The sequence below is a fragment of the Hyaena hyaena genome, unplaced genomic scaffold (genome assembly GCF_003009895.1).
Source record: "Hyaena hyaena isolate Hyena2069 unplaced genomic scaffold, ASM300989v1 scaffold_252, whole genome shotgun sequence".
In the NCBI taxonomy this organism is placed as follows: domain Eukaryota; kingdom Metazoa; phylum Chordata; class Mammalia; order Carnivora; family Hyaenidae; genus Hyaena; species Hyaena hyaena.
The window spans coordinates 1526338-1554165 of NW_024080884.1; the positions used below are offsets into that span (position 1 = coordinate 1526338).

Sequence of the window (27828 nt, forward strand, 5' to 3'; positions counted from 1 at the left end):
TGCTTCCTCTTACACATGAATCAGGCTATATACAAACCCTCTCTTAGGTCAGCAGGCATTTTTGTTCTGTTTGTAAGACACTGCCATCTCTAACATGACAGACACAAGAAGACCAGATACAGGATCAAGCTGGACATAGGTAAGAGTCAGTTTCTTCCTACTTCCTCTTCATCTTTCAAACAACCGTTCATCTTTCAAATGGCGGGTCTAACATTTGGTAATAGCCCTCTTCTCTGGTTTGGCCTTTTTCCATTTGAGAATTCCTGGTTGAGCTGGTCAGGTGCGGTTTTCTCCCTGGAATTCCTAGCATTCCCTTAAATCATTACTGACAGTTTCTGAATCCATACTTACCCAGACCACAAGGAAGTTTCCAGCGTCTTCATACTCTTGGTCTTATGATTGGAAATAAAAATAGCTCAATAAAGCTTTAGGTTCCTTTTTCTTCACTTCTACTTTTGTTCTTCCAGAACACCCTAACCTTGTGGTGTTCTCCCTTCCCTTCTTTCACACTGAAGCACTTTTATTTACATTGCCACATACCTTGTGTGTATTGTACTACCTCCTTGTCACATAACATGGATGAAGGAATAGGCTTTTTTTTTTTTTTTTTTTTGGAGTCCAGCTAAGTTTTGAGTATCAGTTTCCCTCCTGGCTAAAAATGTAATCTGGGGCAAAATGCTTCATTTTCCCAAGTCTCATTTGTAAAAAGGGAATAATAATGGATCTTGGTAGGGTAAATTGAGATATCCTTTACTCCTTTCCCTTTTGTCCTTCAAATCCTGAAAACTGATGTCTTCATGATGGTGTTGATTGAGTTGGATTGGGAGACTGGCTTTAGGGAGAGACTAATTGGATCTCTGGAAGTCATCCTAGGGAGATTTGGAGGCAAGGGCACCATCAAGAGTGAAGCTCAGGGGTAGCCTCCATCCTGGTGCCTTTTAAAGGCTGGACGAATGTATCATCATCATCATTATTATTTTTGCTTGTTCTTTAGAACCCTGTGAACAGGGAGATGAGGGAAGAGGGATGAAGAAGAAATGGAAAATACTAATGACAGAATGGACAGCTGTAATTCAAGAGAGAGCAAGAAAGAGAGAGGGAAAGCAAATCTTCCAAAACAAATAAACAAAGTTTACGACATTATCAAAGACAGTGCTATTTCAAAGAGATTCAGAATCTCAGTCCCTAACACGAACTGTTTTTATTTCTGTGTCCTATCCTGGATCTTCTTGATCATATGAATTCATGTATGCAGCTGCCACGTCAGCAAAACGAAGTTTGTGTTCTCCGGCAAAATTAGCATGAAATCCTGATGTTAATCTGCCCTTCTAGGTTATTTTCCCTATTAACGAGTGATGCCGAAAATAACCAAGTGTAGCTCGTGTCTGTCTTACTGTCCCAAAATTTTGGTCACAGAAACCCGACAGAATAAATCAACTTAGCCTGTATCTTCTGGACTATAGGAGACCAGAAAAATATACATTTGCCCTCCACGCGGACGATATAAACCCACCAAACTGCTGCGTCCCTTTGCGCTGGGTCTCAGGAGCAGAGGTTAGAGGCGAGCGGCGGTGTGGCCATTGGCCCGCACGCGTCGCTCTGCGCCAGCAGGGGGCGTGTGAGCTGCGGGCACCCCTCCTTCCCCCCGCCCCCGGACCCCGGCCCCAGCAGCCAGGGGCGTGGCCCCGCATCCTTGACAGACAGCTGAGGATGCGGGCGAAGATGAGGTAATAGGAGCCCGAGCAACGAGGGCGTGGGGGTGCGGGCGCGCGAGTGTGTGCGAGTGTGTGAGTGTGAGTGCGTGCGCGAGCCGGGGACACTGCGCGTCTCGGAGCTGGCGCTGTGGACCCGGATCGCGCTGAATTAAAAAAAAAAAAAAAGAAAGAAAGAAAGACCATTCCAGTTCTGGAAGGGAGGCTGCAAAGCGGCGGCGCGCTCCAGCTGCGGTCCCGGGGCCGCGTCATGGCCCGGCGCTTTGGGGCGCCTGGGGACGCGGGAAACCCCCGCGGGCGCGCGATTGCCTCGGCGCCCGGCTCGGGAGGGGCGCTCCCTTCTGGAGGCGACTGAGCAGAGCCGCAGGGAGGGGGAGCTCTCGCCGCAGCCGCGGCCGCGCGGCCGGAGGGTGCGCAGGGAGGGGCGGGCGGGGAGGGGAGCCCGGCGTGCCTTTCCGAGCGCGAGCGCGCCGCGAGCTCCCACCCCGCAGCCCGCAGAGCCCGAGGCGCAACTGGTGCGAGGGCCCAGGGGCTCGCCGCGCCGCCAGCCCTGCTCCGGCCGCCGGGGCTGCGGCCGCGCGCCCGCCCGGGCTTCGCGAGGCGGGGGCCTGTCTGCGGAGAGCCCGGGCTTTGCATGACGCCGCTCGACCCCACGGAGCGGCGGACCCCGGCGGCGGCGGCGGCGGCGGCGGCTGCGCGCGGTCGGAGCCGGGCGGCCCGGGTGTCCGGGCCCCGGTGGATGCGCGGCTGGGGAGCGGCCCATGGGCCGGAGCTGAGGCTGCCCGGGGCGGCGGGGCGCGGGGCGGGGGGCGCGGCCGAGGCCCGCGGGCGGCGGCGCAGGAGGAAGCGGAGGAGGACCCGCGCGCGGCGCCCGGGAGGCAGGCAGCGCGGAGCCGCCGCGGCCGCCGCAGCCCGGGGCTCGCCATGCTCCTGGCCTCGGCCGTGGTGGTCTGGGAATGGCTGAACGAGCACGGCCGCTGGCGTCCCTACAGCCCGGCCGTGAGCCACCACATCGAGGCGGTGGTCCGCGCCGGCCCCCGCGCCGGGGGCAGCGTGGTGCTGGGCCAGGTGGACAGCCGTCTGGCGCCCTACATCATCGACCTGCAGTCCATGAACCAGTTCCGCCAGGATACCGGTGAGCCGGCGCCCCTGCCCCGCCCGCGCCCACCTCCCCTCCCTGCCCTGGGATCTCCCGCCTCGAGCGCCCACCGGGACCCACCCAGTCCGCAACTCCGTGCGGCGTGTCGCCAGGCGGTGGTCGTGGAGGGGGCGCTTTGCTCCCCGCCATCCTCTTAAGATCGCCCCCGCAATAAACGTCCATGCAAGTAGTATCCGTGTTCTGCTTGTGCAAATCGAGCTTCAGCCGAGACCCTAAGAACCCCCTCCCCGCATTTCGCGCCACCCCCCCCTTTAATCGTTTGGTGGCCCCAAGTCCCCCGATGTAGAAATTCCAGGGCCGGCGCAGCCCCCAAGCAATCCCCGCCGCTGGGGAAGACTTCCTGCTCGCATCCTCACACCTTGGCTGACCCTGCTTTGCCTCAGGCACCCTCGGGCCGCCACCTGTCCCCCTCGCCCCCCACCTCCCTGCCTCCGCCCCTTCTGTGTGGGACGCCTTCCCACAGCTGGGTGCTCGGGGTTGGGAACTGGGGGGAGGGAAAAGGGATTCCCTGGAGGCGTTCGCGGTGGTCTCGCAGGGAAGGGCAGGCGCCCTGGGAGGAGAGCCTGAGGCTGCTGGGGGATTCCGGGGCAGGAGGCACTCGGGATGCTGTTGCCCTGGCCTTACCGCCTGTGCACTCCAAGTGCTCCAAGCAACAGGCCCGAGCAGATGCAGAGGGGAGGGGGAGGGCCGCGGCTCCGGAATGCCTGGCAGGGAAGCCGCTCCCTTTGTCCGCGTGGGAGGAGGTGGATTCCTAAGGAGAAAGGGTCCCCAAGCTTCCTCCTGAAACTCTGACACTCTGGTCTCCCAGAGCACTAAACCCCTAGCTTTTCATGAGACTCGGGCTGTGGCCACCACAATCCCACTTCCCTCCTGACCAGCCTTTCCAGGGCTGAGCAAAGAAGAGAGAGCCTTCGGGGAGAGGGGTTCAGGGTGGCGCGTCACTGGCAGAGGGTCAGGACCCGGCTGCTTGTCTTTGCTCAGCTCAGGGTGTCCCTGGCTTCACTGAGGACCTGGGGACAAATCTGCCTCCTCTCCAGTAGTCTCTTCGTGGGGGTGGGAGGTTGTCTCTGGAATTCTGGCCGGGCTTTCTGGGGAGTGTGACCCAGGAGCCTGGAGAAGCAGGTGGGGTGGGAGGGGCTAGAGCGGATGGGGGGGGGGAGTCCCAGAGGATCAGAGAACAGCTGCTTGAGCAGGGCATCCCAGCCTCCTTGGAAAGCCCCCACATCCTGTGTGCTAATTAGGATTTTCATGGGAAAGGAGCGTCTTTCCACCCTCACTTCCCCATCTTCAGTCCTAACTCCCAATAGCTTCTTAGGCAGGGACTTTGCAGACACCGGCCAACTGAGCAAAGCCTTCTGGTGAAGGACTCCAGAAGTGTTAGCATCTGGAGGGGCTTGCTTCAACCCCCCTGGTGGGAAAGGCAGAGGGGTGGAGCTGAGAGACACTGGGAGGGAGGAGGGAATGAGGAGGAATGTTCGAAGATTGAGAAAGAGGATTAAGTGTGGCCAAGGGGAGGGAGAGAATGTAATTGGGCAATTGGGGTAAAGGTTGTGGAAGTGATGGCGGAGGCAGCAGACCGTTGGGGGGCCGGGGGGGGGGCGGAGAGTGTGCTGAGCCCTGGAAGTGGGACACCCGACCCAGAATTCCAGTCCTGCTCAGAATAAACAGGCAGGTGTTAGCTCTGTTTCAGACTAAATCTCTGCAGCATAATAGAGAAACAGCTTCGTGGCATGCTTGTCTCAGCCCCTGCCCACAGTTGGATGGGGGTGGTGTTTAATCCGTGTTCAGGGGTACTTAAGAGGGGAATGAAGAGTCATGGCTTGAAACGCCCCTTCTACCATCAGATGAGAAATTACAGAGAAAAGTGGGTTGAGGGACAGAAGCCGTGTCCCCCCAGGTCTGACCACCCCTCCTTGAAGACAGGCTGTCCATGGTCTGGTAGTCAGCAGTTCAATCTGAGGCTGGGGCTTCTCAGATTTTAGACCAGAGTCAGAAGAGCTAGTAGCCGGGATCATTTTAAAGACTGCCTCGGGGCTGTTTTATATTCTTGTCTGTCTTAGGGGCTCACGACTCAGGCTGCTCCTAATGCTCAGTTGGTGAATGGTCCCCACCGCCTTCTTCCCGGTGCCGGGCCCTGTGCTGGCTGCCTAAGGCACTGGGCTGAATTCCCAGGAACGCTGAGCTGTCAAGGAGCTTGTCAAAGCAGAATAAAATCTCTGGGCTTCTAGGCTTGGAGTCCCCTCCTCTCCCTTCTCCGCCAACAGACATGCAGCTCCTCTCAATATAGCTCATTGATGAGGCCATGACAGGGTAGGAACTTTATACTGTGGGCGCCCGGGCAACCTCAGCCAAGCCCTGGCAATGTTTAATTAAATTACCCGCCATCCCCAAGCCACAGTTTGAAGCTGGGAACCAGAAACATCCCCAGAAACAAAGAAGAGCTGGAAGTCCCCCTGCCTAGAGGCTGAGTCCTCTCTCTCTCTCTTTTTTTTTTTTTTTGCCTCCTCTATGTGGGGACATTTCCTGACATAGGAGCTTTGTATTTTACACAAGTTGCCTGGCCTGCTGCAAGTAAGGCCTCAGACTCTCAGCCTCCCCTGGGCTCCAGCCTCACCCACCCTGTCTCCAGGGGGATGGCTAGGAGGGTACAGAGACCCTCTGCAGCCTCTGTTTGCCCTGGGCCCTTCCTCCCCACACCTCCTCTGGGTTCCAGCTTATTTGCACTCTCTGCTGGTCTCTGGCCAGCTAGTATTTCGAGCTTGGAAATCTGGAAGAAGGGAGGAGAGGGCGTGAGGCAGAGGCATCGGTCTTGGCTGCTTGCTGAGCCTTGCTTGGGCCTTGTCCCTGTAAGGTCATTTGCCTTGATGAGGCTCACCTGTTCTGTCACAGGGCAGTGACTGGACTGCTGTGTGTCCTTCATCACCCCTGTCCCTTGTATCTTTCAGTACACCTGATCGCCACCACCTCCCGGGCTCTGACAGCAAGACATGGGGAGCCCCGGGCTGTGAGTGGGGAGACGTGACTCAGGCTGTCATCCCAGCCTCACAGGCTTCCCGTGCGACCTTGAGCAAGTCCCTCAGCTGCTCAGTCCCCGTATTTTCACAGTAGAATGAAAGCAGCCTTGAGAGTCCCCTGGCTCCTCTCCTATCATCATTCTGACGGGCAGGTGAATGGGTTTGGCCCCTGCACCTGTGAGGATGCCACTTAGAGGTGGCCTGGTGTGAGGGGCGTCCTTCTCAGCTCAAGAGTTTTCTCTGCAACTTTTGCCTTCTCACTGTCTTTAATGTGGTGACAAAGGTAGAGGGAGAGAAATGAAAAGTTTTGACAGAAGCTAATTTTTAGGTCCCTGCAATACCCTCTGCCCTGTGTGAGCACAGATGATGCCATGATCTATCGTTACAGTATGGGGAAGCCCCAGGCCCTTGTACCACACTGTCTTCTTTTTTTTTAAGTTTACTTATTTTTGAGAAAGTGAGAGACAGAGCACGAGAAACAGAAGGGCAGAGAGAGAGGGAGGCACAGAATCGGAAGCAGACTCCAGGCTCTGAGCTGTCAGCACAGAGCCTGACACGGGGCTCGAACCCACGAACTATGAGATCATGACCTGAGCTGAAGTTCGATGCTCAACCAACTGAGCCACCCAGGCGCCCCGTCACTGTCTTGTTTAATCCTCACAGCGATCTTAGGAAGGACTATTGTCCCCATATTATAGGAAAGGAAGCAATTTGGAAGAGACTAAGTTGCTCAGAGTTTTACGGCTAGTGCAGGGCAGAGCTGAGATTCCAAATCAAGTGTCCCACCCCCTACTCTGTCATCAGTCTACACTTCTGGAGCACCTACTTCATGCAGGTGCTGTTCCAGGCACGTGGGATGTAGGAAATGACGAAACATCCAGGGCCTTGCCGTCACAGGACATTCCGATGGGGCTAAGGGGCGCTTTGGAGAGGCCTGGGAGTTCTCTGACACAGTGATGTACAGATGTGCATAAAGTGCCCTAGAGACTGGCTCGGGCCGGTCTGGCTGGCTCATGGCCTTTCTCCCATTTCCCAGAAGCCAGAACATCTCTGGTGCTTTGGAGTGCAAGTGTCTGAGTTGCCAGGAAAAACGGATTTTCTTTCCCTTTCTCCCCGCTTGGTTTATGAACATTCTTTTTTCCTATCCCGTTAGCGGCCTTTTCCTTGGGTCACTGCACCCAAGGACTAAATAGATTTCTCAGATCATCTAGTTCGTGGTCCTGACTTTAAAGGAGGCCAGGACTCGCACATTCCAGAGAGAGTGGACTCTGAAAATAATCAGAGGAGTGAAATCCCACGATGAAATTCTTTTGCACCAGGGCTTTGGTTCTGAAGTCTGCCTTCTGTCTCTGACGAACCTGCTGGGGCTGAACTGAGCTCAGCGTCTTTCCCTCCAAACACTGGCTCTTCCTCTTGATACCCCTCTGCCAGCAACTAATATCCTCATTTTACCCCTTGCCTGTGGTCATGACCTCAGGATCCTTTGACTCTGTCAAGAGTCTTGTTCTGTCCAGTGTGTAAGGCAGCATGGACCACGTGGCCCAGCCGTTGAAATGAGCATGTGTGATGAAAATCCTGGACGGTTATTCGCATGCAGATTACCAGGCCCAGGCCCTGGAGATGCTGATGGTTCCTCACAGCACCCAGTGGGTACTCTAGGATGTGTTAAGTACCCCCAGGAGATTCCGAAGCAGGCGATTCTGGAAACTCCCTTGGAAAGCACTGAATTCAGCTACTCATGGTCACCTCCTACCCACTTATTCTCTGTAGGGTCCCTCCAATCTGTCACCTGCTTTTCATTTCCACCGCCCAAACCCTCATTACTTCTCACTTGGAACTCATTAACAGAGCAACTCTGGTTTTGTCACTTCTCCGTGTCACAAACGTCACTGGCTCCTCAGTGCCTGCAAATGAAACCTTCACAGCCTGGCGTTCCAGACTGTCTGCGCCTTGGCTCTAACATAACTTTCCAGGTTTATCTTCCTTCACTGCCTTATATCACCTGCCTGACAAACAGGTGTCCCTTTAATCCTCCTGTACCCCCTTAGAGTTCTGACACCCCTTCCCCCGACTCTTCACAAAGTCTCTTCTACTGAAATGCCCTTCTTTGCCATTTTCGCCTATTGAAATCCTCCCTCTCATTCAAGCCTCCGGGTACTTGTCAGCCATTTCTTGAAATGTCCTCTGAAGCATCATTACTTCCTTTATTCAACCAGTATTTATGGAGCTCCTAAGAAATGCTGGGCACCAGGGATAAAACCACGAGCAAACACCTGGATGCCCTCTGTCATGGCATTTGGGAGTCCGGTGAAGAGATACAGACATTCACCAAATTAGTCACACCAATAAATGTGTAACTGCACATCATGATAAATGCTGGGGGGAAAAAATAATAATGAGAATCCGATCTGGTCAGGGCAGCCCAGAGAAGTTTCCTGGAGGAAATGAGCTGAAATCGGAACTATGGGCAGCAAAGAGGATGCCAGAGTGTCTTGAGGGAGGGGCCAGCAGTGTGGAAAGGCCCAGAGAGGAGACGCACGGCAGTGGGAAGAGACTGGAGGAGGCAGAAGTGCAAGCAGACCGTTGGCCGCAGAGATGGGTGGAGAGGGTCAGGTTCTGACCTAAGGGGAGGTCATGGAAGGGCTTTAAGCACAGGATGTGGGTAGGTTTTCTCCCACGTGCATCTTGTTGGCACCCTTCCTGTGGCACATTCTGCCTCCTAAATAGTCATTCGCACCCTTTTCTCACTGTAGATTGTAAGCTGTTTGAGTAGTGCAGGCGTTCCTCACGGCAGCCGGTGGGGACTCGGCAATACGTGATAAATGATGAAGTGCCGAAGTAGCCAGAAGTCTTCCATCCATCACAGTGTGGTTATGGAGTCCTGGTGACCGCCGACACCGCCTTGGGCCCCAGAGCGCAGAGCTAGAGGGTGGTGGCTCTGTCTCCACTGGCGAGACCCTGGTACACACAGGGTCCAGGTCTGCACCCAGACCTCCTGAGAGCGGGGCCCCAGGCTGGGAGAGCCCTCCAGGAGGTGGATGGCAAATGGCATAGGACCCAAATGAAGACAGTCTCCATGGGTAAAAATGGCAAAGGAGGGCATTTCGGTGCACGGGACCTGGCGAATAGTAGGGGAGGGGGTCAGAGACCTGTGAGGGAGCACAGAAGGATTAAAGGCCATCTGTCTGCTGGGAGTCCAGGAGAAGACCAGCACCGGGGGGGTGGGGGGAACATAAACCTGGAAGGGTTTGCGAGAGCCACAGCGAGCTTCCAGAACTTCTGGGACAGCTCTCTGGCATCTCTGGGATTGATACCACTGTTGTAAAGGGGGAAAAAAAAGCCTCTTAAGCATATTTGTAAGAATTGGACACGTACATTGCCCCTGCTACGCTGGAGAGAAGATAAAATAGGGTCATTTAAGCTCTTGAAACTTCATCTCCTCATTTCTAAAAGGTGTTTCATAGGATTGCCATGAAGATCATGTGGGATGGGATAAGGGCTTTCTAAATAAGAAAGATTGTATAAGGAGTTATATATAAACTCCTCTCTCTCTCTCTCTCTCTCTCACACACACACACACACACACACACACTCCACACATCCTCTGAACCATGACTTCTCCATCCCACTTAGACATATAATAGAAAATAAATTACAATGATAATCAACCAACTTTTATTGAGCTCTTGGCATGGGGCAGGTGCTATTTTGGCCCTTTCTATTCAGTCCTTTAATCTTCAAATCTACCCTTTGAAGTAGTTCCCCAGGGACCCAAGCAGATGAGGAAACTGAGGCTCAGTCACACAGCTGGAAGGGACAGAGCCTGTGCTCTTTGTCCCCAAGTGAGTTGGCTCCTTAGGAAGGAAATGGAAGCAAACTGGGAACTCCTGCCCACCCCCTTCTTCCTCCTCTCTTCCTCCCATCCCCCCCCCCCCCCCCCCCAGTTCCCCAGCATCATCCTGGTGCTGAATAGCAGATTGTTTTGTTTCTCCCTCCCGCCTCTGAATGTTGATGTTTTGGGTCATTAAGGGGCTCAGAGATGGGGTGGGGGGTGGGTTATGACCCTGGAAAAGGACTGAATAGCCATTGTTCCTTTTCTTCCCCCCTTGAATGGAATTCTGTCCTGGTCTTGGTGTCTCCCTCTGGGCTGGAGGAGGGGATGGGTCAGAGGCCTGCAAGGGGAGCCTTTTCCCACCACTTGGATGGAGAGGGCTTAATGACAGATGCGAGGTCCAGGCGCCCTTGGAGCCCTCCCAGGCCCCTCAGCCTGCCTTGACCCAGGCATCTTCAGCCCTGATGTTGATACCCATGAAATGAGGCCTGATTGGGCACGAGTCTGAATTCAGTCTCAAGATGGGTTGGGGAGAAAGAGGCAACAGTTACAGACTTCGTTTTCCTTCGAGCCCCTTTGGACCTGCAGGTTTATTTCTTCTGTGCTGCTTGCCTGCAATGATCCTGGCCTCTCCCCTGCTCTCCCTTCCCCCAGTGAGACTGAAAATTAAGACCATCTTATCTTTAGGATGGCTTGAGCTTTTTGAAAGGAGAGTATTAGAGAAATAGAAAATTATCTTGATCATATTACTGTTTTGATAGAAGATTTAATGCTCAAAAGTGTAAGAGTTCTCACAACCTGATTTTCTTTCTTTTTTTTTTTTTTACTGCACCCTTAAAGGGGCAGTGAGGGGGCCCTAACTCCACCTGTCTAGACTGCCTTCCTGGGGGCCACGTCTTCTTCCTCTGCCCTCTAGGCTATGGTGACTCTGTTCTTTTCCTCGTAGCCCTCCAGGCAGGGGTTTACAGGGTAGGGGAGAAGTGACCGGCTATTTGTGAGCACCCACTACGTGTTCAGGGCATTATGGAATTTAGTGCAAATTGCCGGATGCACCTTTTCCAGTACATTTTTGTGGGATGAATAAGCAGAGCACATTTTATTTTCACAAAGACTCTGCAAAGGAGTCCTTGTTTCTCGGGGAGGTGGGAGGGGAAGGAAAGGATGTTGGGGAGTTCTGCATAAACCGCGAAGTGAATGCATTTGGCTGCAGACCAAGGTCTCCACACTGCAATCGGGCAGGTGCTCTTTCTGGTACCCCACACTGAGCCCACACCTCTCACCCTGTCACTCAGGGCTCCCACCCCACCTCGAAGCTGAGACCTTAGCAGGCAGGCCAGTGCCCGCCCGGACGACCCCCACCCGGTTTCACTCCCTGCTGATCCCGACCCTGTTCATCGTCCCACCCTTGCAGGGACCCTGCGCCCGGTTCGCCGCAACTACTACGACCCGTCCTCGGCGCCCGGGAAGGGCGTGGTGTGGGAGTGGGAGAACGACAATGGCTCTTGGACGCCCTACGACATGGAAGTGGGCATCACCATCCAGCACGCGTATGAGAAGCAGCACCCCTGGATCGACCTCACTTCGGTCGGCTTCAGCTACGTCATCGACTTCAGCACCATGGGCCAGATCAACCGGCAGACGCAGCGCCAGCGCCGCGTGCGCCGGCGCCTGGATCTCGTCTACCCCATGGTCACGGGCGCCCTGCCCAGGGCCCAGTCCTGGCCCGCCAGCCCCGCGTCGGCCGCCTCGCCCGCAGCCCCGCCCTGCTCCTGCCCCCAGTGCGTCCTGGTGATGAGCGTCAAGGCGGCCGTGGCCCCCGGGGGGAGCGCCGGGCCGCTGCACCCCCCCGCGGCCCGCAAGAACGCGCCCCCTTCTGGAGCGGTGAGGCTGCCCCCCGCCCCAGGCCCTGCGGCCAAGCCGCTGGACAGCGCGGGCACCGTCCGAGGCCCCGTGAAGCCTGTCCCGTCGCAGGCGATCCGGCGACCGGCCTCAAGCGCGCCGGCAGCGGGGACCGTGGGCTCTCCTGCCAGTCCCCCCGGAGCCAACGGCAAGACGGGAAGGGTGGCCCTGGCGACCTTAAACCGGACCAACCTGCAGCGGCTGGCCATCGCCCAGTCCCGGGTGCTGATCGCCTCTGGGTAGGTACTTCCATGCGATGCATATGAGCGTGTAATAAAGGGCACAGGACTTGACTGATGGGGGCCAGAGATGAAAGAGGGGCTGCCAGGGCTTAAGCTCCCTGTCACCCTCTTGTCCTGACCCTCTGGCGGCAGGTGGAAGGCAGCATGGTGAGGTGGGTAAAGGTGGGCTTGGCCTTTGGGTCCACAGTATGTGGCTTCTAAGGCTTCCGATGGAGACTCTGGGTAACTATGTGATTTGGGACACACCCCAACGTCCCAGAGGCCTAACTTTCTCTTCGGTAAATGCCTTCAGTAATCCCCCCCTTAGCGTCACTGCTGAGGGTTAAAGGTTATGCACACGGTGTCCTATTAACAGGCAATATTAAATGAGCTCCCACCCGGGTCTAGTTTGGGGGATTTGTCACCTCATTTAATCCTTACAGCAACTCTTTGTTGTTGTTGTTTAAATTTTTTAAATGTTTTTCATTCATTTCTGAGAGAGAAAGAGAGACAGCATGAGCAGGGGAGGGTCAGAGAGAGAGGGAGACACAGACTCTGAAGCAAGTTCCAGGCTCTGAGCTAACTGTCGGCACAGAGCCCGACGTGAGGCCCAAACCCACGAAACGTGTGATCATAACCTAGCTGAAGTCGGACGCTTCACTGACTGAGCCACCCAGGCACCCTTTTTGTTTTTAAAAAATTTTTAAACATTTATTTATTTTTAAGAGACAGTGTGAGTGGGGGAGGGGCAGAGAGAGAGGGAGACATAGAATCCGAAGCAGGCTCCTGGCTCCGAGCCGTCAGACCAGAGCCTGATGCGCGGCTCGAACTCATGAACTGTGAGATAGTGACCAGAGCTGAAGTCAGACGCTCAACCGACTGAGCCACCCAGGTGCCCCGATCACAGCAATTCTTTGAAGGAGGTATTTGGATCCCCCCATTTTACCCACGAAGAAATCAGAGGTTCTCTCCCTCAAGGGCGGAGAGCTCACCATTGGCTGAGACCAAAATTCAAACCTGAGGAAGTCTGATGCCAGAGGTGGACTCTTTTCTGATTCTGCCGTCCCGCTTCTCTGTCAAGCGCATACCACAATGCCCGGCATACAGTAGGTGCCAAATGAGGGTTAGCCCCTTTCCTCTGGCCTCTCTGCACACTGGAGGGGTAAGTCCAGATTGGAACCAAGAACCCATATTTAGTGAGCGCTTACTATGTGTGCCAGGCACCTGCTGTGGATTGTCTCAGTTCTTCCCGTGACTGCCCGGTGGTGGTGTTGGTTCTGTGATTACCGCTTTTTATGATCTTCTTGGTCCCCCTAATCATCAAATGCGGGAGACCCAGGTCCACGTGGTGCCCACAGCCTTTGCCTGCCAGCTCCTGATCTCTCGTGAGATTGGCCTCTCGCACTGGCTCAGTCTTCCTTTCCTCCAGAGGGGCCTGGCCGTGCCGGTGACGCCTGAGCCCCAGACTGTCAGGGTGGTTTGGAGTGAAGCTGGACGCCTGAGCGGGAAGTTCAGGCTGCCCAGAGGAGGCCATCTGCGCACAGAGGTTCAGAGGCAAGAGAAGGCAGGTGTATGTGGAAGAGGAGGCCTGGCCTTCCCTCCGGCCTCTGCTGCTAAACTGAGCCAGAGTCTCTCTCTGCAAGGTCCGGTTTCCCTGTGTGTGAGGTGGGGATCATCGCGCCTGCCTTGCTGGCCCCATGGGGTGCGTGTAGGAACCTCCACTAAGGGAGTGCATCCCTGGAGAATGTACCAGATGCACCTGCCAGTGTTCTCTCATTCCCTGACCCGATGCACCGAGGGTCAGGCTTGGGCACGCGGTGCAGAATTCACTTCCCACGGAGGGCCGCCCAGCTCACGTGTCCCGGAGTGGGGCCTGGGGCCCAGGGGCTCATCTGCCCTTTTGGCTAAAGCTCAGCTCCTCGCTGTATGCGAAGGCAATTCATAAATGGTCAAGTGCAGGTCACATGCGTGGGATTTTCACCTGATTTCCGAGCCAACAGAATATTTGGTAGAGGGGAACGGGCACCTAAACCACACCACTGCTCGGTTTCTCCCCAAGGCCCCAGAGCAGCATCCTGGGAGCCTCTGACAGGCTTCCAGGATAATTATTTGTGCGGCACAGGGAGGCTCCTATAGTGGATGAGAAACCCAGCCGCCAGCACCTGACTGCCCCGGGCTGCAACCCAAGTTCCTTCAAGTGCAACTTGGGGCGAGCATTGCACCCTCTGTCTTCAGCTTGCTCATCTGGACAGTGGGGTGAGTTATAGCACCTTCCTTATCAGGGCCGTCACAAGGATTAAATGCAATGCTCGGTGTACGGGATTCGCCCAGCGCTTGGCAGATTGTACGAGTTTGGTCACTATTAGCGGCTATTATTATTGTTACAACGAACGCATCTCTATTGAACGTGTGCTGTGTAGTTGTTGAAGCCAAAGCCGGGCAGCCTCTAGCAGCTCACCTCATTTCTGGCTTCCTTGGCAAAAGCCAAGTGACCCCGTGCCGTAATTGAGGGAAAGGACCCCCAGATCACTTTAAACCTCACTGAGGAAGCCAACAGCTCTCTCTCTCTCTCTCTCTCTGCTTTACTCCCCCTGGCTGCCAGTGGAATTGGAGCGAGAGAATGGGGCCATTTCAAAAGGGCTATAGAAACACGCTTTTTTTCTCCACTCTGTTTTCCTGCAAGGGGGGGGAGGGGAAGGGGTTGGGGGGAGGCCCCGCCCTACCCTTCTATCTTCTAGCCCCTTCCTTTTTTACCTCTCACCACCACCCTCACCCCCACCACCATTTCCCCCTGCAGTCTTTCTCGGCCATTTAATGAGCGTGCCTAGTCCCTTTGTCTGGCCTTGCCGTCCACCTTCTGTCGTGGAACGGCCCCTTCCCCTCCTCTGCCCGTCCGTGAGCTCTTCAAGCAACTTTCCCACGGAAAAAAAGGGAGACCAGGGAGGGCGGGAGAGGTGGGCCAAAGAGAAGGGTTTGAGGGGGAACAAAAGACCCTGTGAATTATTCAGAGACACAAGCAGGGGGTTTCTAAAGAGAAAAGAGGGGGGCTGTGTAGTGGGGGGCCGGCGTCGCCTCTGTGGCCCTCTCCTCCAGTCTCTATCTCCAGCGAGACTTCGAGAATTCGGTTGCTGGAGAGACAAGACCATTGTCCTGTGGGAGGATTCCTGGGTCGGCTCACAGCTCCGAAAAAAGCCCTCTGTTTCTCACCATGGTATCTGCAGAGCTTTCTCGGCCATCAGCCCCCTTCTCCCGCCACCTTGCCAGCTCCTGTCTTTTCTTAGTTTTGTATTTGAGGCACAGAAATGGAAACTGAGAACAGCTCAACAGAATGGGGAGGGGGCGTCTTCCGATGGTTGGGCCAGACAGCTTTGGCGGAGCGGAGCCGCCTGGAGGATGCGAGAGACGTGCCAGTGTTTGGGCTGCTGGTTTCTGGAAGGAGGGCTCAGAGGCATGGACAGCCGGGAAGGGGAGTTGTTGGGGGGAGGGGAGTTGTTGGGGGGAGGGGGCTGGGCGGCAGAGTGTGTGACCGGTGGGGACTCCATGGGCCTCCCCACTGCTTTCGTTTTATCCAGTCGCCGTGGGGGTGGGGGAGAGCCGATCAGCTGTTGCCAAGTCAACAATCCTATGCACTACCCGGGGCTCAACTTTACACTTTGCCCTCAATGTCCTCAAAATCAGAAGATTGGACTCTTCTGGCAGGAAAAGGCTTTATCAAGCCCAACTTCCTCTTACAGTTGAGAAACAAAAATGTAAACAACGCCCCCAATTTGCATAGGGCTTGCCCGTGTATAGAGTATTTGACCTAGATCCTGAATCCTCACAGGGACCCGGTGGGCAGAGACGTAGGGTGGCCCTGTTCATGGGTCTGGTAACTTGGTCACCGAAGTGCAGAGAGGCCACATGGCTCTCCCAGTGGCACAAGGTGGGTGCCGAGCTGGGCTGGAGGGCAGGTCTCCTGACCCCTGTGCAAGCCTCCTTCCTCCGTACCCCTCTGTGTTTCGTAAGCAAATCTCCTTCTCAAGTCCACTGCCACCATCCAGAGCCTAATGACGAGCGTTCCCTTCCCTGGCATGGTCCCTCCCATGGTATTCCCTGGAGTCCTGGGTCCTCATATGGACCCTCCCTCTCTCCAGACCTGGCCCCCTCCCTGGGTCCGTGGGATGCTGGGGGAGGGGGTTGTGCTCTGGGGATTGGACACTTTCCTGGGTAACCAGATTGGGTGTGGAAACCTGCCAGTCCAGTTTGTGGGAACAAAGGTGGCTTTTGTCACCCAGATCACAGCTACTTATCTCCTGGTGGAGGGGGAGCTGCTTGGAGCTGGTAAGGGGGTGGGAAGGCAGGTGCAGGCCTCGACTGTGGGCGTTGCCCCCTGGTGGGGAGTCAGGGAACAGGCTCCTTCCCCAGACCAGCGGTGGGGAGGCCAGTCAGCGCCTGCTGGGGACACAGCCTGGGGCTGTGAGTCTTCAAGAAGTCTGTGCCCCCCGCACCTGCTAACTCCAGAGCCACACAGGTTCACGGGTAAGGAGACTGAGGCTGAGAAAAGTTGAGGGAGTTTGTGAGGAATTACAGACAGGTTTGGGGCTCTAGTCTGGTTTTCCTGACTCCAGTCCATCATGTCATGCCTGGCCCCGGGGGGCAGGCCACTGAGTCCACAAGCAAGGCTGGGCCTCTTTTCTCTGCCAACCTTCCTTTGTGTTGAATTCAGCTTTCCCCTCCCCCCATCCGGGTTTGATTTATCCTGGGGGTGGAAAGCAGGCTTTGGTGGCCTGTTGAGACACAAACACTCCCACATCTGTTCTTTCACATCCTTCCCACAGCCCTGGAGCACATGTCATCATCTGGGGGAAGGGACAGGGGCCCCGGAAGACTCAGCATAGCCGGGGAAGCACCCATCCCTGTGGACCCTCTGCTCAGCCTTGAGGCCCAATTCCAGCCCCTCTCCTCTCTTAGTCCTAGATTCATTCCACACGCTCTTTGTTCCCCATGTCCTCTGTCTGCCACGTGGGGCGACAGAAAGGTCGCACAGACGCAAAAGCCCAGCACTGGGAGTGGCTACAGCAGTGGGCTCTGGAGCCAGATTTCCTGGGTTTGAATCCTTAGCTGTGTGACCTCCATCAAGTTTGCTCAACCTCTCTGTGCCTCAACTGCTTTGCCCATTAAAATGGGGCTAATGATAACAGCACTTCCTGTAGAGGTCGTGGGAGGTCTTAGATGGATTTATGCCTTGTGAACAGTTAGAACCGTGCCTGGTACCAGGTGGGCGCCCTGCAGGTTCACAATCTCCCCACGTGGATGCAGGGCCACGGGCTGTCATGATCACCGGCGTGTCCCCAGGCTCTAGCCGAGCGTCCAACACGAAGTAGGGCTCCACGTGAACAAACACAGAAACAGGTAATAAACACGCCCCTTTCCCTCCTGTATTCCCAGCGCCACCCTGCCCCCCCTTCCCACCTGGGGGTCTGCTGACTTCTCAGGCTCTCTGGCCCCTGGAGGCATCTGCGACCTAGTCCACTGGCGTCCAGAGCTCCCTTCCCCCTCCGAGCCCAGCTGTGGAAGCCTGGGTGGCAGGGGCGACGGCGCACGACCCAACCCACATGTCCCATGTTTTTCTATCTGGCGTCGTGGGAGGCCTCGCCTTTCCAGGCAGCTGTGCGGACTCCTCTCCAGAGCCTGGCTCGGGTTTCTGGGGAGAAGGACGGAAAGAGGAGGAGGCTTTGCCTGAAACTTAGATTTCTCAGGGAAAAGGAGGGGTTACAGCTGGTGGAGCAGTGGCTCCCCAGTGTCAGGCTGGGATCGACTTATCTTGAGTCCTCTCAGCAGAAGCTAGAGCAGAGGCGGGTTCCGGGCCCCACCGGTGGGGGTTCTGATTCGGGTCTGGGGCTCTGTCTTTTTACACGCTTCTTAGGAGACCCTTGCGTACACCCAGGCTTGAACTTGCTTCTTCATTTTTCACTCGTTCCGCAAATTCTCACTGAATGCCTGCTGGTGTCAGGCTGTGAGTGGGATGAGATATTTGCCCGGGTGGAGCTTAGATTCTGGATGGAGAGGTAATAAAGCAACAGCTTATTTAAAAAAAAAAAAAAAAAAAGTTAGTTCCAGGGCGCCTGGGGGGCATAGTCGGTTGAGTGTCTGACTCCTGGTTCTGGCTCGGGTTGTGATCTAATGGTTTGTGAGTTCAAGCCCTGCATCAGGCTCCACGCTACAGCGCAGAGCCTGCTTGGGACTCTGTCTCCCTCTCTGTCTGTGCCTCCCCCACTCGTTCTCTCTCTCTCTCAAAATAAATAAATAAACTTTAAAAAAATTTTAAAATTGTCAGTTCCATGGGGGGAAAAAAAAAACCAAGAGTGAGACAATAGGCCTCGAGAGACCCGGGGTGGGTTGTAGTATTAAATGAGATGGGTCTCAGGAACTTCACAAAAAGGTGAGCCAAGAATCTGTAGGAGGAAGCCAGGCAGAGATCTGCTGGTAGAGCATTGCAGGCAGAAGGAACCGCATATGCAAAGGCCCTGAGGCAGGAGTGTGGCCCAGCTGGAGCAGGGTAAAATGGTGAGAGATATGTGGGGACACCAGGAAGATGAGGGTTGAGGCTGTGGGATGGGGGGGGGGTTGCAGGTCACAGGGGGCTGTGTGGGCCTTGCTGGGACCTCAAGTGACTTGAGGAGCCATTGTGAATTTTGGGGTTTTGAGTGGAGGGCTGACTCAGTCCGCCTTTCCTTCCACAGGGTCCCCACCGTGCCAGTGAAGAACCTCAATGGGTCCAGTCCTGTTAATCCTGCCCTGGCAGGTAAGTGCTTGCCTCGGGGCGGCCAAAGGAAAGCAGCAAAAGGGGTGGTGAGCATTTACAAAAGAGAGAGAACTGCATGAAAGCAAACGTGGCTTTTCGGAGTGGGGTGGGGTGGGGAGGGCAGGCAGAAGCCAGGCATGCTGTTGGAGAGGAGCAAACGACACGTTTCTGGGGCAGGCGGTGGGCGGGGGGGGAGGCTGAGTGAGAACATGTGCTGGGAAAGCCGGGGTGGGGGGGGGCTTGGTGGAGAGGGCAGGGGGTGGGATGCTGGGAGCCGAGGCTGCAGTCGGCGCTCACGCCCTGTCTTTCCAGGAATCACTGGGATTCTCATGAGCGCGGCGGGGCTGCCCGTGTGCCTCACCAGGCCGCCCAAGCTGGTCCTCCACCCTCCCCCGGTCAGCAAGAGCGAAATCAAATCCATCCCAGGGGTTTCCAACACGAGCCGCAAGACCACCAAAAAGCAAGCCAAGAAAGGTATCGGCCTTCTTATCCTAAGGCCTACGGGAGTCAAGGCGTGGGCCCCAGCCGTGGCTCTGCTGCCATCACCCAAGGTCATACCCGTGGCTTAACCCTCCATGCCTCTGTTTCTGCATCTGCTAAGTGGGCCCAGCTACCCCTGTTCTGATGATTGTATTAAAGCAGATTGTGCACGAATGAGATGGAGACACCTTAAGAGGTATAAAAGCACAGAAAAATAGAGACACAAAACCACAAAGTGTGACACATAAAATACAATACAGAGGGCGATCGCTGTGGGCTCGGAACTGCAACAGTCTGGGATCCAACCCTGACTTTGACACTTCCAAGTCACGTGACCGCAGAGAGCCTGTTTTCTTACCTTTGCACTGGGGTGAAAAATGCTCGCAACCAGTCTGGGGCAGGTGTGCCCCGGATCGCATCCATGACGGGGGCTAACCGCTGCCCTGTGTCCCTCCAGAGCCCTGGGCTGACCACTCGGACCTTCCTTCAGGCACTTCTTCTACCCATGCACAGTCCCGCCATTAAGGGGTCTGGGCCTGTGCTTACCCTGGCACCAAAGGACCCTGGCTCAGCTCTGCAGCCGCTCTTTCCGGCCACTGGTATTGGTTGTTAAATGTCTTGACCGTCACCCCAGGCCCCCACGTATTTCAGTGGGATCTCCTGTATCTTGTAACTGAGCCCAGGGCCTGGCAAGCAATAGGCTCTCCATGAACAGAAGCTTCATTCTTAGATGCGGGCCGGTGGGAAGGCATGGCAGTTGCACGATCTGCTTCCTCAAACCCTTGCCCTACTTTTCTGCTCCATCAGAAGTTCTCTGCTCAACTGAACTCAGTTGCCCTGTTCATAGTCTGATAGGAAATGACAGGATTTCACACTTTCCCGCGCTTCCTGTGGTTATTCATAGCGCATGTTGGGCCCTTAGCTGGAAAAGTGCTAAAGGTCTATACGTCCATTAGCTCATTTAATTGTCCAAGCACCCCTTTGAGCGGGTGCTATTGCTCTGGCCTATTTTACAGGCGAGGAAACAGAAGCTAAGAGAAGCTAGTAGGGGTGCCCAGGGAGGTACTGATCCTTTTTAAGGTCGTATCATCCTGTCTCTTGCCTTCAGACTGGGCCGCCTCCTCTGGGTCCTTCGCTGATGCTGGGCTCCGGCTCTGGCAGCAGCCAAGGAAGACCATCCTGAAGCCATGGGCAGAGCTTCCTGCTTTCCTGGGAAAATAAAATCGCTTTGACACCACCTTACAAATGGAGACAGTACTTAGCACACCGTAAAAGGAATGTGATAAGCCTACCTCATTTTTCTTTCTTTTTTAATTTTTTAAAAATGTTTTATTTATTTCTGAGAGAGAGAAAGAGAGAGAGAGAGACAGCATAAGCAGGGGAGGGTCAGAGAGAGAGGGAGACATAGGACCTGAAACAGGCTCCAGGCTCTGAGCTAGCTGTCAGCACAGAGCCCGATGCGGGGCTCGAACCCATGAACCGCGAGATCATGACCTGAGCCAAAGTCAGACGCTTAACCGACTGAGCCACCAGGTGCCCCTCTTTCCTTTTTTTAATTGTGTAATGGTTTACACAGTGCTGTCTCCTGCTACCTCGCCACATCGTTTGAGCATGCCCGGGCTCTTTGATTTTACAGAAGAGAGTCCCGCTCAACCTATCTCAGTTAAAAAGTGGGTTTGGTGGAAATAAGCCTGGGGGAATGTTAGGGAAAAGACTGCGGAGGGGGGAGGGGGGGTGGTAAAGACAGGCAGGAACACCTCTCACCTCCTCAGATACCTCGCTCTCTCTTCCATCTGCTGATTCCCTTTCAGATTCTTAAATGCGATTGCAGAATGAATTCCTCCCCCTGCCTGCTTTGAGGCTGGCTGACGGCTCCCCTCTCCCGCTTGCCCAGCTTGATGAGGCTGTTTGATGCCTTACCTCTGTCTTGGTGGCCCACCGACCACCCTGTTATTCTCTCCCACACAGGTAAAACCCCAGAAGAAGTGCTCAAGAAGTATCTGCAGAAAGTCCGGCACCCACCAGATGAGGTGAGCACGGGGGCAGCAGGGTGGGGGTCACCCGCTTCTCTCTGGAGTTTTCCACTGGATGCAACGAGAGCAGCCTTCTGTGTCCTGGCTGGTAGACAGCTGCTCAGAGCTGACACAGGGGCTCCGAGGTTGGTCATCGGAGCTGCAGACTGATGGCTGGATTCTAAACTGCCTGACCATTAAGTCTGAATTTAACAAAAATGGCATGACAAGCTATGGGAACTGACTTTTATTTCTTTTTTTACTTATTATTATTATTTTTTAAATGTTTTTTATTTATTTCTAAGAGAGAGAGAGAGAGAGAGACAGCGTGAGCAGGGGAGGGTCAGAGAGAGAGGGAGTCACAGACTCTGAAACAGGCTCCAGGCTGGCAGTCAACACAGAGCCCGACGCGGGGCTCGAACCCACGAACCGCGAGATCATGACCTAAGCGAAAGTCGGACGCTTAACCGACTAAGCCACCCAGGCGCCCCTATTATTATTATTTTTAATGAGAGCTTGAACTCATGACCCTGAGATCAAGAGTCAGTACTTAACCAACTGAATCACCCAGGCACTCTATGGAAACTGACTTTTAAATGGGCTTGATGTAAACCAGTTATTGCCAGAGGGAGTTCTGCATGGGGGGTGGGGGGAGTGAGCCAGAGGGAGTTCTGCTAATGGGCAGAGGCTAAGGATGCTAAATACCCACCATGCCCAGGACACCCCCCTCAGCGAAGAATTACTGACCCCAGATGTCAATAGTGCCAAGGTTGAGAAATCCTCTTGTAAACTTATTGATTTATTTTTAATGTTTATTTTATTATTGACAAAAATTTTTAATGTTTATTTGTTTTGGAGAGAGAGAGATAGAGACAGAGCGTTGAGTGGGGGAGAGGCAGAGAGACAGGGAGACAGAATCTGAAGCAGGCCCCAGGCTCTGAGCTGTCAGTACAGAGCTCAGCGTGGGGCTCGAACTCACACACTGCGAGATCATGACGGGAGCTGAAGTTGGATGCTTCACCAACCAACTGAGCCACCCAGGTGCCCCAATATTTATTTTATTTTTTTGAGAGGGAGAGAGAAAGCAAACATATGCAGGGGAGGAGGGGTGGCAGAGAGAGGAAGACAGAAGATCCAAAGCAGGCTCCAGGCTGTCAGCACAGAGCCCGATTCAGGGCTCCAACTCACAAACCGTGAGATCATGACCTGAGCCGAAATCGAACACTTAACCGACTGAGTCACCCAGGAGCGCCCCTTATTTGACTGAATGAAACAACAGCCCCTCTGTTACACTTGGGATACAAGTGCATTGCAAACGTTCAGCCTAAATAAAGGGTCTGTTGCCAAGTGTCTGTTTCCTCCACAAGCCATTGGAGAGCACCGGGGAAGGACAGTGTGTCATCATAGCCCTCAAGGAGACGACAGTTTTGTTGGGAAGCCCCCGGTGGCCTGAACCACCACCAGCAATTATTTTAGGAACTTTTCTGCTATGTAAAGTTGAGATAAATTTAGATTTAGATTCCCAAAGGCATGTCCGTATATATCCTGGTTTGTGGGTTTTCTAGAAGAGGAACAGGGACACCTCACCGGACCTCTGATCGCGCAGGAATCACTATGGAGATGCTCTGGCCTCCCAGGCTGGGCGGGCGCTGACGGCCTCTCTGCCCTGTCCCCTCCCACCCCCAGGACTGCACCATCTGTATGGAGCGCCTCACCGCCCCCTCCGGCTACAAGGGCCTGCAGCCAACGGTCAAGCCTGACCTGGTGGGAAAGCTGTCCAGATGCGGCCACATCTACCACATCTACTGTCTGGTCGCCATGTACAACAATGGCAACAAGGTTAGTGCCAGCCTGTGGGGCTGCCCCCCGCCCCCCCGCCATGGACCCTGGAGGAGCAAGAGTGTGAAGGCCCTGTTGGGGTGATTTGGGGCGTCTGAGAGACACCCCGGGGGCAGCAGGAGTGAGGATCTTGGCTGTGCTCAGCAGGGTCAGGCGTCTACACAATTATAATGTTCTCAAAACCTGTCGTACCCAACTGCCCCCATCTCTACACTGAGCGTGATGGTCTGAGAGGTGTAGACTGCAGTCCAGGAGAGTTCTTGGGGTGGGGGTGGGAGGTGGGAGTATACCCATGGTGGGCATTCATTACTCCCAGTGTGAGTGGATTTGCCAAATGACCCTTCCTTCTCCAGGGCTAGTGCTTTTCAGTTATAATTCATTTCCTTTGGACAGTCTCAAAACACCCGTGATTGCTGCCTCAGAGGCATTAGAGGCTGTTGCCAAAATATGTCTGGTAGTCCCTTCGAAGGTCACTGTCGGAGGAGGGGAAGGCTGTCCGTGATGCTCACCTCGGCCGTTACTGATGGCAACATGGTGTTCCTCTGCCAAGCTGGATTCCAGGAATCTGGGAGCCTCCTTCGATGATAACTCTCTCTTTACTGTCCGAGCTTTTACTAAGCCACTGATATCTCTGATTTCTTTCCTGTGCTTGGAGTAACCATCACTCCCCTATCCCATGAATTCAAATCCTACTTGCTTCTGCAGACCCAGCTTGGATCGCAGTGGAATTTGACATTTCTCTGATATCCCCAGCTTCTTATTCATTCCCCCCCCCCCAAAAAAAAGTCTGGCTTCTGGGGTCTGCTCTGTACTTCTCCCGCTGTGGGAAAGAGTCAGCAGACCCAAGCTTGAACCCTGGCTTTCGTAACTGAATGATCTTGGGCGAGATTTCCAATCTCTGAGGTTTCATTTTCCATCTGGAAAATGGAGATAAAACAATACCTACTTTCAGGGTATTATTACTGTTACTAGTCAAATAGATATCTCCTTGGTATTATAGCTATAATGTTTTTTTTTTCCCCTTCATCTTTATAAAGCCCTGTGATTGAAGTTCCCAGAGTGCTGACCTTGGGCTGACCTTGGGATCTTTGTTTCAGAGAGTTCATGCTCAGTCACTGATGGATGATATGGTCTGGAACTGGTGCTCGCTTCCCTGACCCTAAGTTAAAAGGTCGCACTGGGGCGTTGCATTTTAAGAGGTTATTTTGGATTTAAAGGGGTTTTTAGCACCTTCATTCCCTTTTTGATGACTGTTTTCAAGAAGAATCTAGCACCTCTTTGCCTCGATTTCCATGGCGCTTCAGAAATATTTCTCAAGACACCATCCTTTATTCTCTTTGCACTAATACTTTGAAGCATGCCGTTTAAAATTTTCTTTACACGCAAGAGGAAACGGAAGGGCCCAGAGAGAAATGAAGTGATTCGCCTGTGGTCATGAAGCAAGTTAAGGCCAGAGCAGAAGGGGGGATCCTGGTTCTTGGCCCCAGGCCTTGGGTTCCCGTCTGTTGACCACATGAAGTAAAGCGTCTCCATTGCCCTGAACGCAAGTTATTCCTTTAATGCTAGAGCTTGAGCTGAAGGTCCCCAAGTAGCTCCCCAGAAGATCTCTGTGCTCCTGAGACAGTGCGGATGGCCTGGAGAGCTTCTGCCCTGGCTGTGTGACCGTCCTTCCTGCACACATGGCTCCCTGGCCACGCCTTCCTTCTCACCCACTTTCTGCTGGAAAGCCTGGGAACAAGGTCTCCTCCCACCCATGCAGGCCGTGCCTCGCTGGGCCCCAGTGTGAAGCCATCGCCCTTATATCTCTACATCCAGAGTCTCATCCTGAGCCCCAACACAGCCACCAAGCAGCGGGGTTTGCACAGAGCCGCTGGGGCCCCAGCACTAACTAGCGTCAAGTCCTTTAATGGTGCAGTGCCTCCGTTTTCTTCTCTGTAAAAGGGAATAGTTTTTTTTTTGTTTTTTGTTTTTTAATGTTTATTTATTTGAGGGGGAGAGGGGCAGATAGAGAGGGAGACAGAGGTGGGACTTGAACTCACAAACCATGAGATGTTGACCTCAACCACAAAGGTGCCCCAAAGTGGGAATGATTTTTAAGGCTATTAATACTAAGGCTAATATTCCTTTTCAGCTGATATCAGGCGAGGCCTACATGAAACAAGATGAAAGTCTGTTGTAAGATTTAAAGTGCCTTCACTAACGACTCATTCCCTTCCTCGTTGCTTGTGGGGACCTTGTCCTCCATCCTTCAAAGCCAATCCACAGCTCTTCTTTAAGGACCATTTTCTTAAAGTCAGCTTCATCTACTCTCGCACACGGTGCCCACCTTCTCTTTTCAGAGCAGTAGTTTCTAAACCTGTACGAGCCTTGGGGATCGTAAAAGTACTAATAACAGTTAGAGATGCTACTAGTGCTCAGCACTTCCATTGGGTTCTCTAGTTCAATCCTTCCAACAACCCAGTAAGATAGATACTACTATTTTCCTTGTTCTGTAAAAAAGCTGAGACCCAGAGAGGTTAATTAATTTGCCCCAGGTCTCCCAGCAGGTAGATGGCAGAGCTGAGAATCAAATCCAGAGTTCTTAGTCTTTTCACTGCTATGTTCTGTAGCGCCCCACCCCTCAATCCAATTTGGTGGCCTGGGGTGGGGCCCAGGTGTCTGTTTCTAGCAAGCTTCGCAGGGATCGTGATGTTTAGCATGTCAGCAGCGGCTGCTCCCTAGTGCTTTGCTGTGTGTCCGACTCGTTTGGAAGGTCACAGTTCGATAATGACTCCCTGTGTGTGTTTCCCGCCCGCCTGGGCAGCTCTGCCTTTCAAGGACGGGGGTCTCTCTTACATGGCCCTTGGCATGGAGCTAATTTGTGGCATTTACTTATTTGGGTGCATTTTGTCCCCCTGGCCTTCTAACTTTGTTTCCTTCCAGGGTTGGGCGGGGAGGAGAGGGGGTGTTGCGAAGATAATTTCCCCACCTGGCTGATCCTGCCATGTGCCCTCAGGACGGCAGTTTGCAGTGTCCAACCTGTAAGACCATTTATGGTGTGAAGACAGGCACCCAGCCTCCGGGGAAGATGGAGTACCACCTCATCCCTCACTCCCTGCCCGGCCACCCCGACTGCAAAACCATCCGGATCATCTACAGCATCCCCCCTGGCATTCAGGTACGCCCATGCCCCGCACGGGCTTTTACTTATTTATTTTGTAAGTTTCAGTGTTTGCAGGTAATATGTTGTCTTTTTTTTTTTTAATGTTTATTTATTTTTGAGAGAGAGAAAGAGAGAGAGAGAGAGAGAGAGAGAGAGAGAGCATAAGCTGGGGAGGGGCAGAGAGAGGGGGAAATAACAGAATCTGAAGCAGGCTCCAGGCTCTGAGCTGTCAGCATAGAGCCCGACGCGGGGCTCGAACTCACAAACTGTGAGATCATGACCTGAGCTGAAGTTGGATGCTCAACCAACGAAGCTGCACAGGTGCCCTGGTAAGTTGTTTGTCTTAATCTGTTCAGGCTGCTGCCACAAAATATCACAAACTGGGTTGCTTTTAAACAACAGAAAGTTATTTCTCACACTTCTGGAGGCTCGGAAATCCAAGGTCAAGGTGCTGGCAGTTTCACTGTCTGGTAAGCAACTGCTTTCTAGTTCATGGACATCTTTATGCTGTGTCCTCATGACAGAAGGGGTGAGGGAGTTCTCTGGGGTCTCTTTAATAAGGGCACTAATTCCATTCATGAGGGTTCACCTTCATGACCTTATCACCCACCCCAGACCCCACCTCCAAATACCATCACCTTGGGGGTTAGATTTCAACACGTTAGTTTCCAAGGCACACAGACTCTCAGTCTATAGCATTCCATCACTTCTTGTACTTCTTGCATGCAAAATACATTCTGTCTCAATAGCCCCCAAAGCCTTAACTCATTCCAGCATGAGCTTTAAAGTCTAAATCCAGGGACTCGCCTACATACCGTCTAAATCAGAAGTGGGATCGAGACCCCAGGTACAAGTCCGTCTCCAGCTGCGAATCCATGAAACTGAACAGATTATGTGGTGGAGCCCTCATGAATGGGATTGGTGCCCTTGTAAAAGAACCCCCAGAGAACCTCCTCATCCCTTCCTGAATCGAGGACACAGGGAGAAGACAGCAGTCTCTGAACCAGGAAGTGGGTGCCCACCAGACACTGGGTCTCCTGGGACCACCTTGGACTTCCAAGCCTCCGGAACCGTGAGAGATGGATTTCTGTTGTCTAAGCCACCTGGGCTGTGGTGTCTCGTTACAGCAGCCAGAGAGGACCAAGATAATTTTATACTGCGAAAAGTTTCCTTTCCTCCATCTACCCAGTTTCATCCCCCGCCCCCACGCTCCGCCATTGTTCTATTTTCTTATGCATTCCCCAGGATTCTCTGTGCATGTGCTCAAAGACTGTTTCCAGCCTGCCCATTTGTACACAGAGGGGAACATTTTATGCACATCGTTCTGCATCATGTGTTTTTCAATGAACAATATAGTTTGTAGATCTTCCCATGTTGGTATGGAGAGAGCCTCCTCGTTCCTTCCCAGCTCTGGGTGATAATCCATAGTATTCAACAGTCCCCACTTGATGGCCATGTGGATGGTTTCCAATCTTTTTACTACAACAAATAATACTGTAACATATAACCTTCCAAGTTTATCTGTAGGATAATTTTCCGGAAGTAGAATTTCTTTGTCAAATGGTATTTGCTTTTATAATTTGATAGATGTCCCTTGGCTTTGATTTTTGTGGGCATTTCTTTCCTCTTTTGATTCTTTGAAAGACAGCCCTAAGGTGCAAACTGAAGCTCATTCCTGACAGTGAATTCAAGTATGTCCCTTCCTTCACACATTGAAGCTCTTTCTAACTGATC

General features: G+C 53.7%; 1 protein-coding gene across 1 annotated transcript in view; it reads left to right on the plus strand.

Moving 5' to 3' along the window:
* Positions 1 to 2578: 2578 nt before the first annotated feature.
* The window catches only part of DTX4 (deltex E3 ubiquitin ligase 4), a 35059-nt gene continuing 9809 nt past the window's right edge, over positions 2579 to 27828 (plus strand). The window contains exons 1-7 of the mRNA XM_039245117.1: positions 2579 to 2847; positions 11129 to 11855; positions 18560 to 18621; positions 18934 to 19095; positions 21070 to 21131; positions 22800 to 22952; positions 25948 to 26109. Of these exons, the coding sequence (XP_039101048.1) occupies positions 2637 to 2847; positions 11129 to 11855; positions 18560 to 18621; positions 18934 to 19095; positions 21070 to 21131; positions 22800 to 22952; positions 25948 to 26109 (1539 nt within the window). The 5' untranslated portion in view covers positions 2579 to 2636. The remainder of the gene's footprint in view (positions 2848 to 11128; positions 11856 to 18559; positions 18622 to 18933; positions 19096 to 21069; positions 21132 to 22799; positions 22953 to 25947; positions 26110 to 27828) is intronic.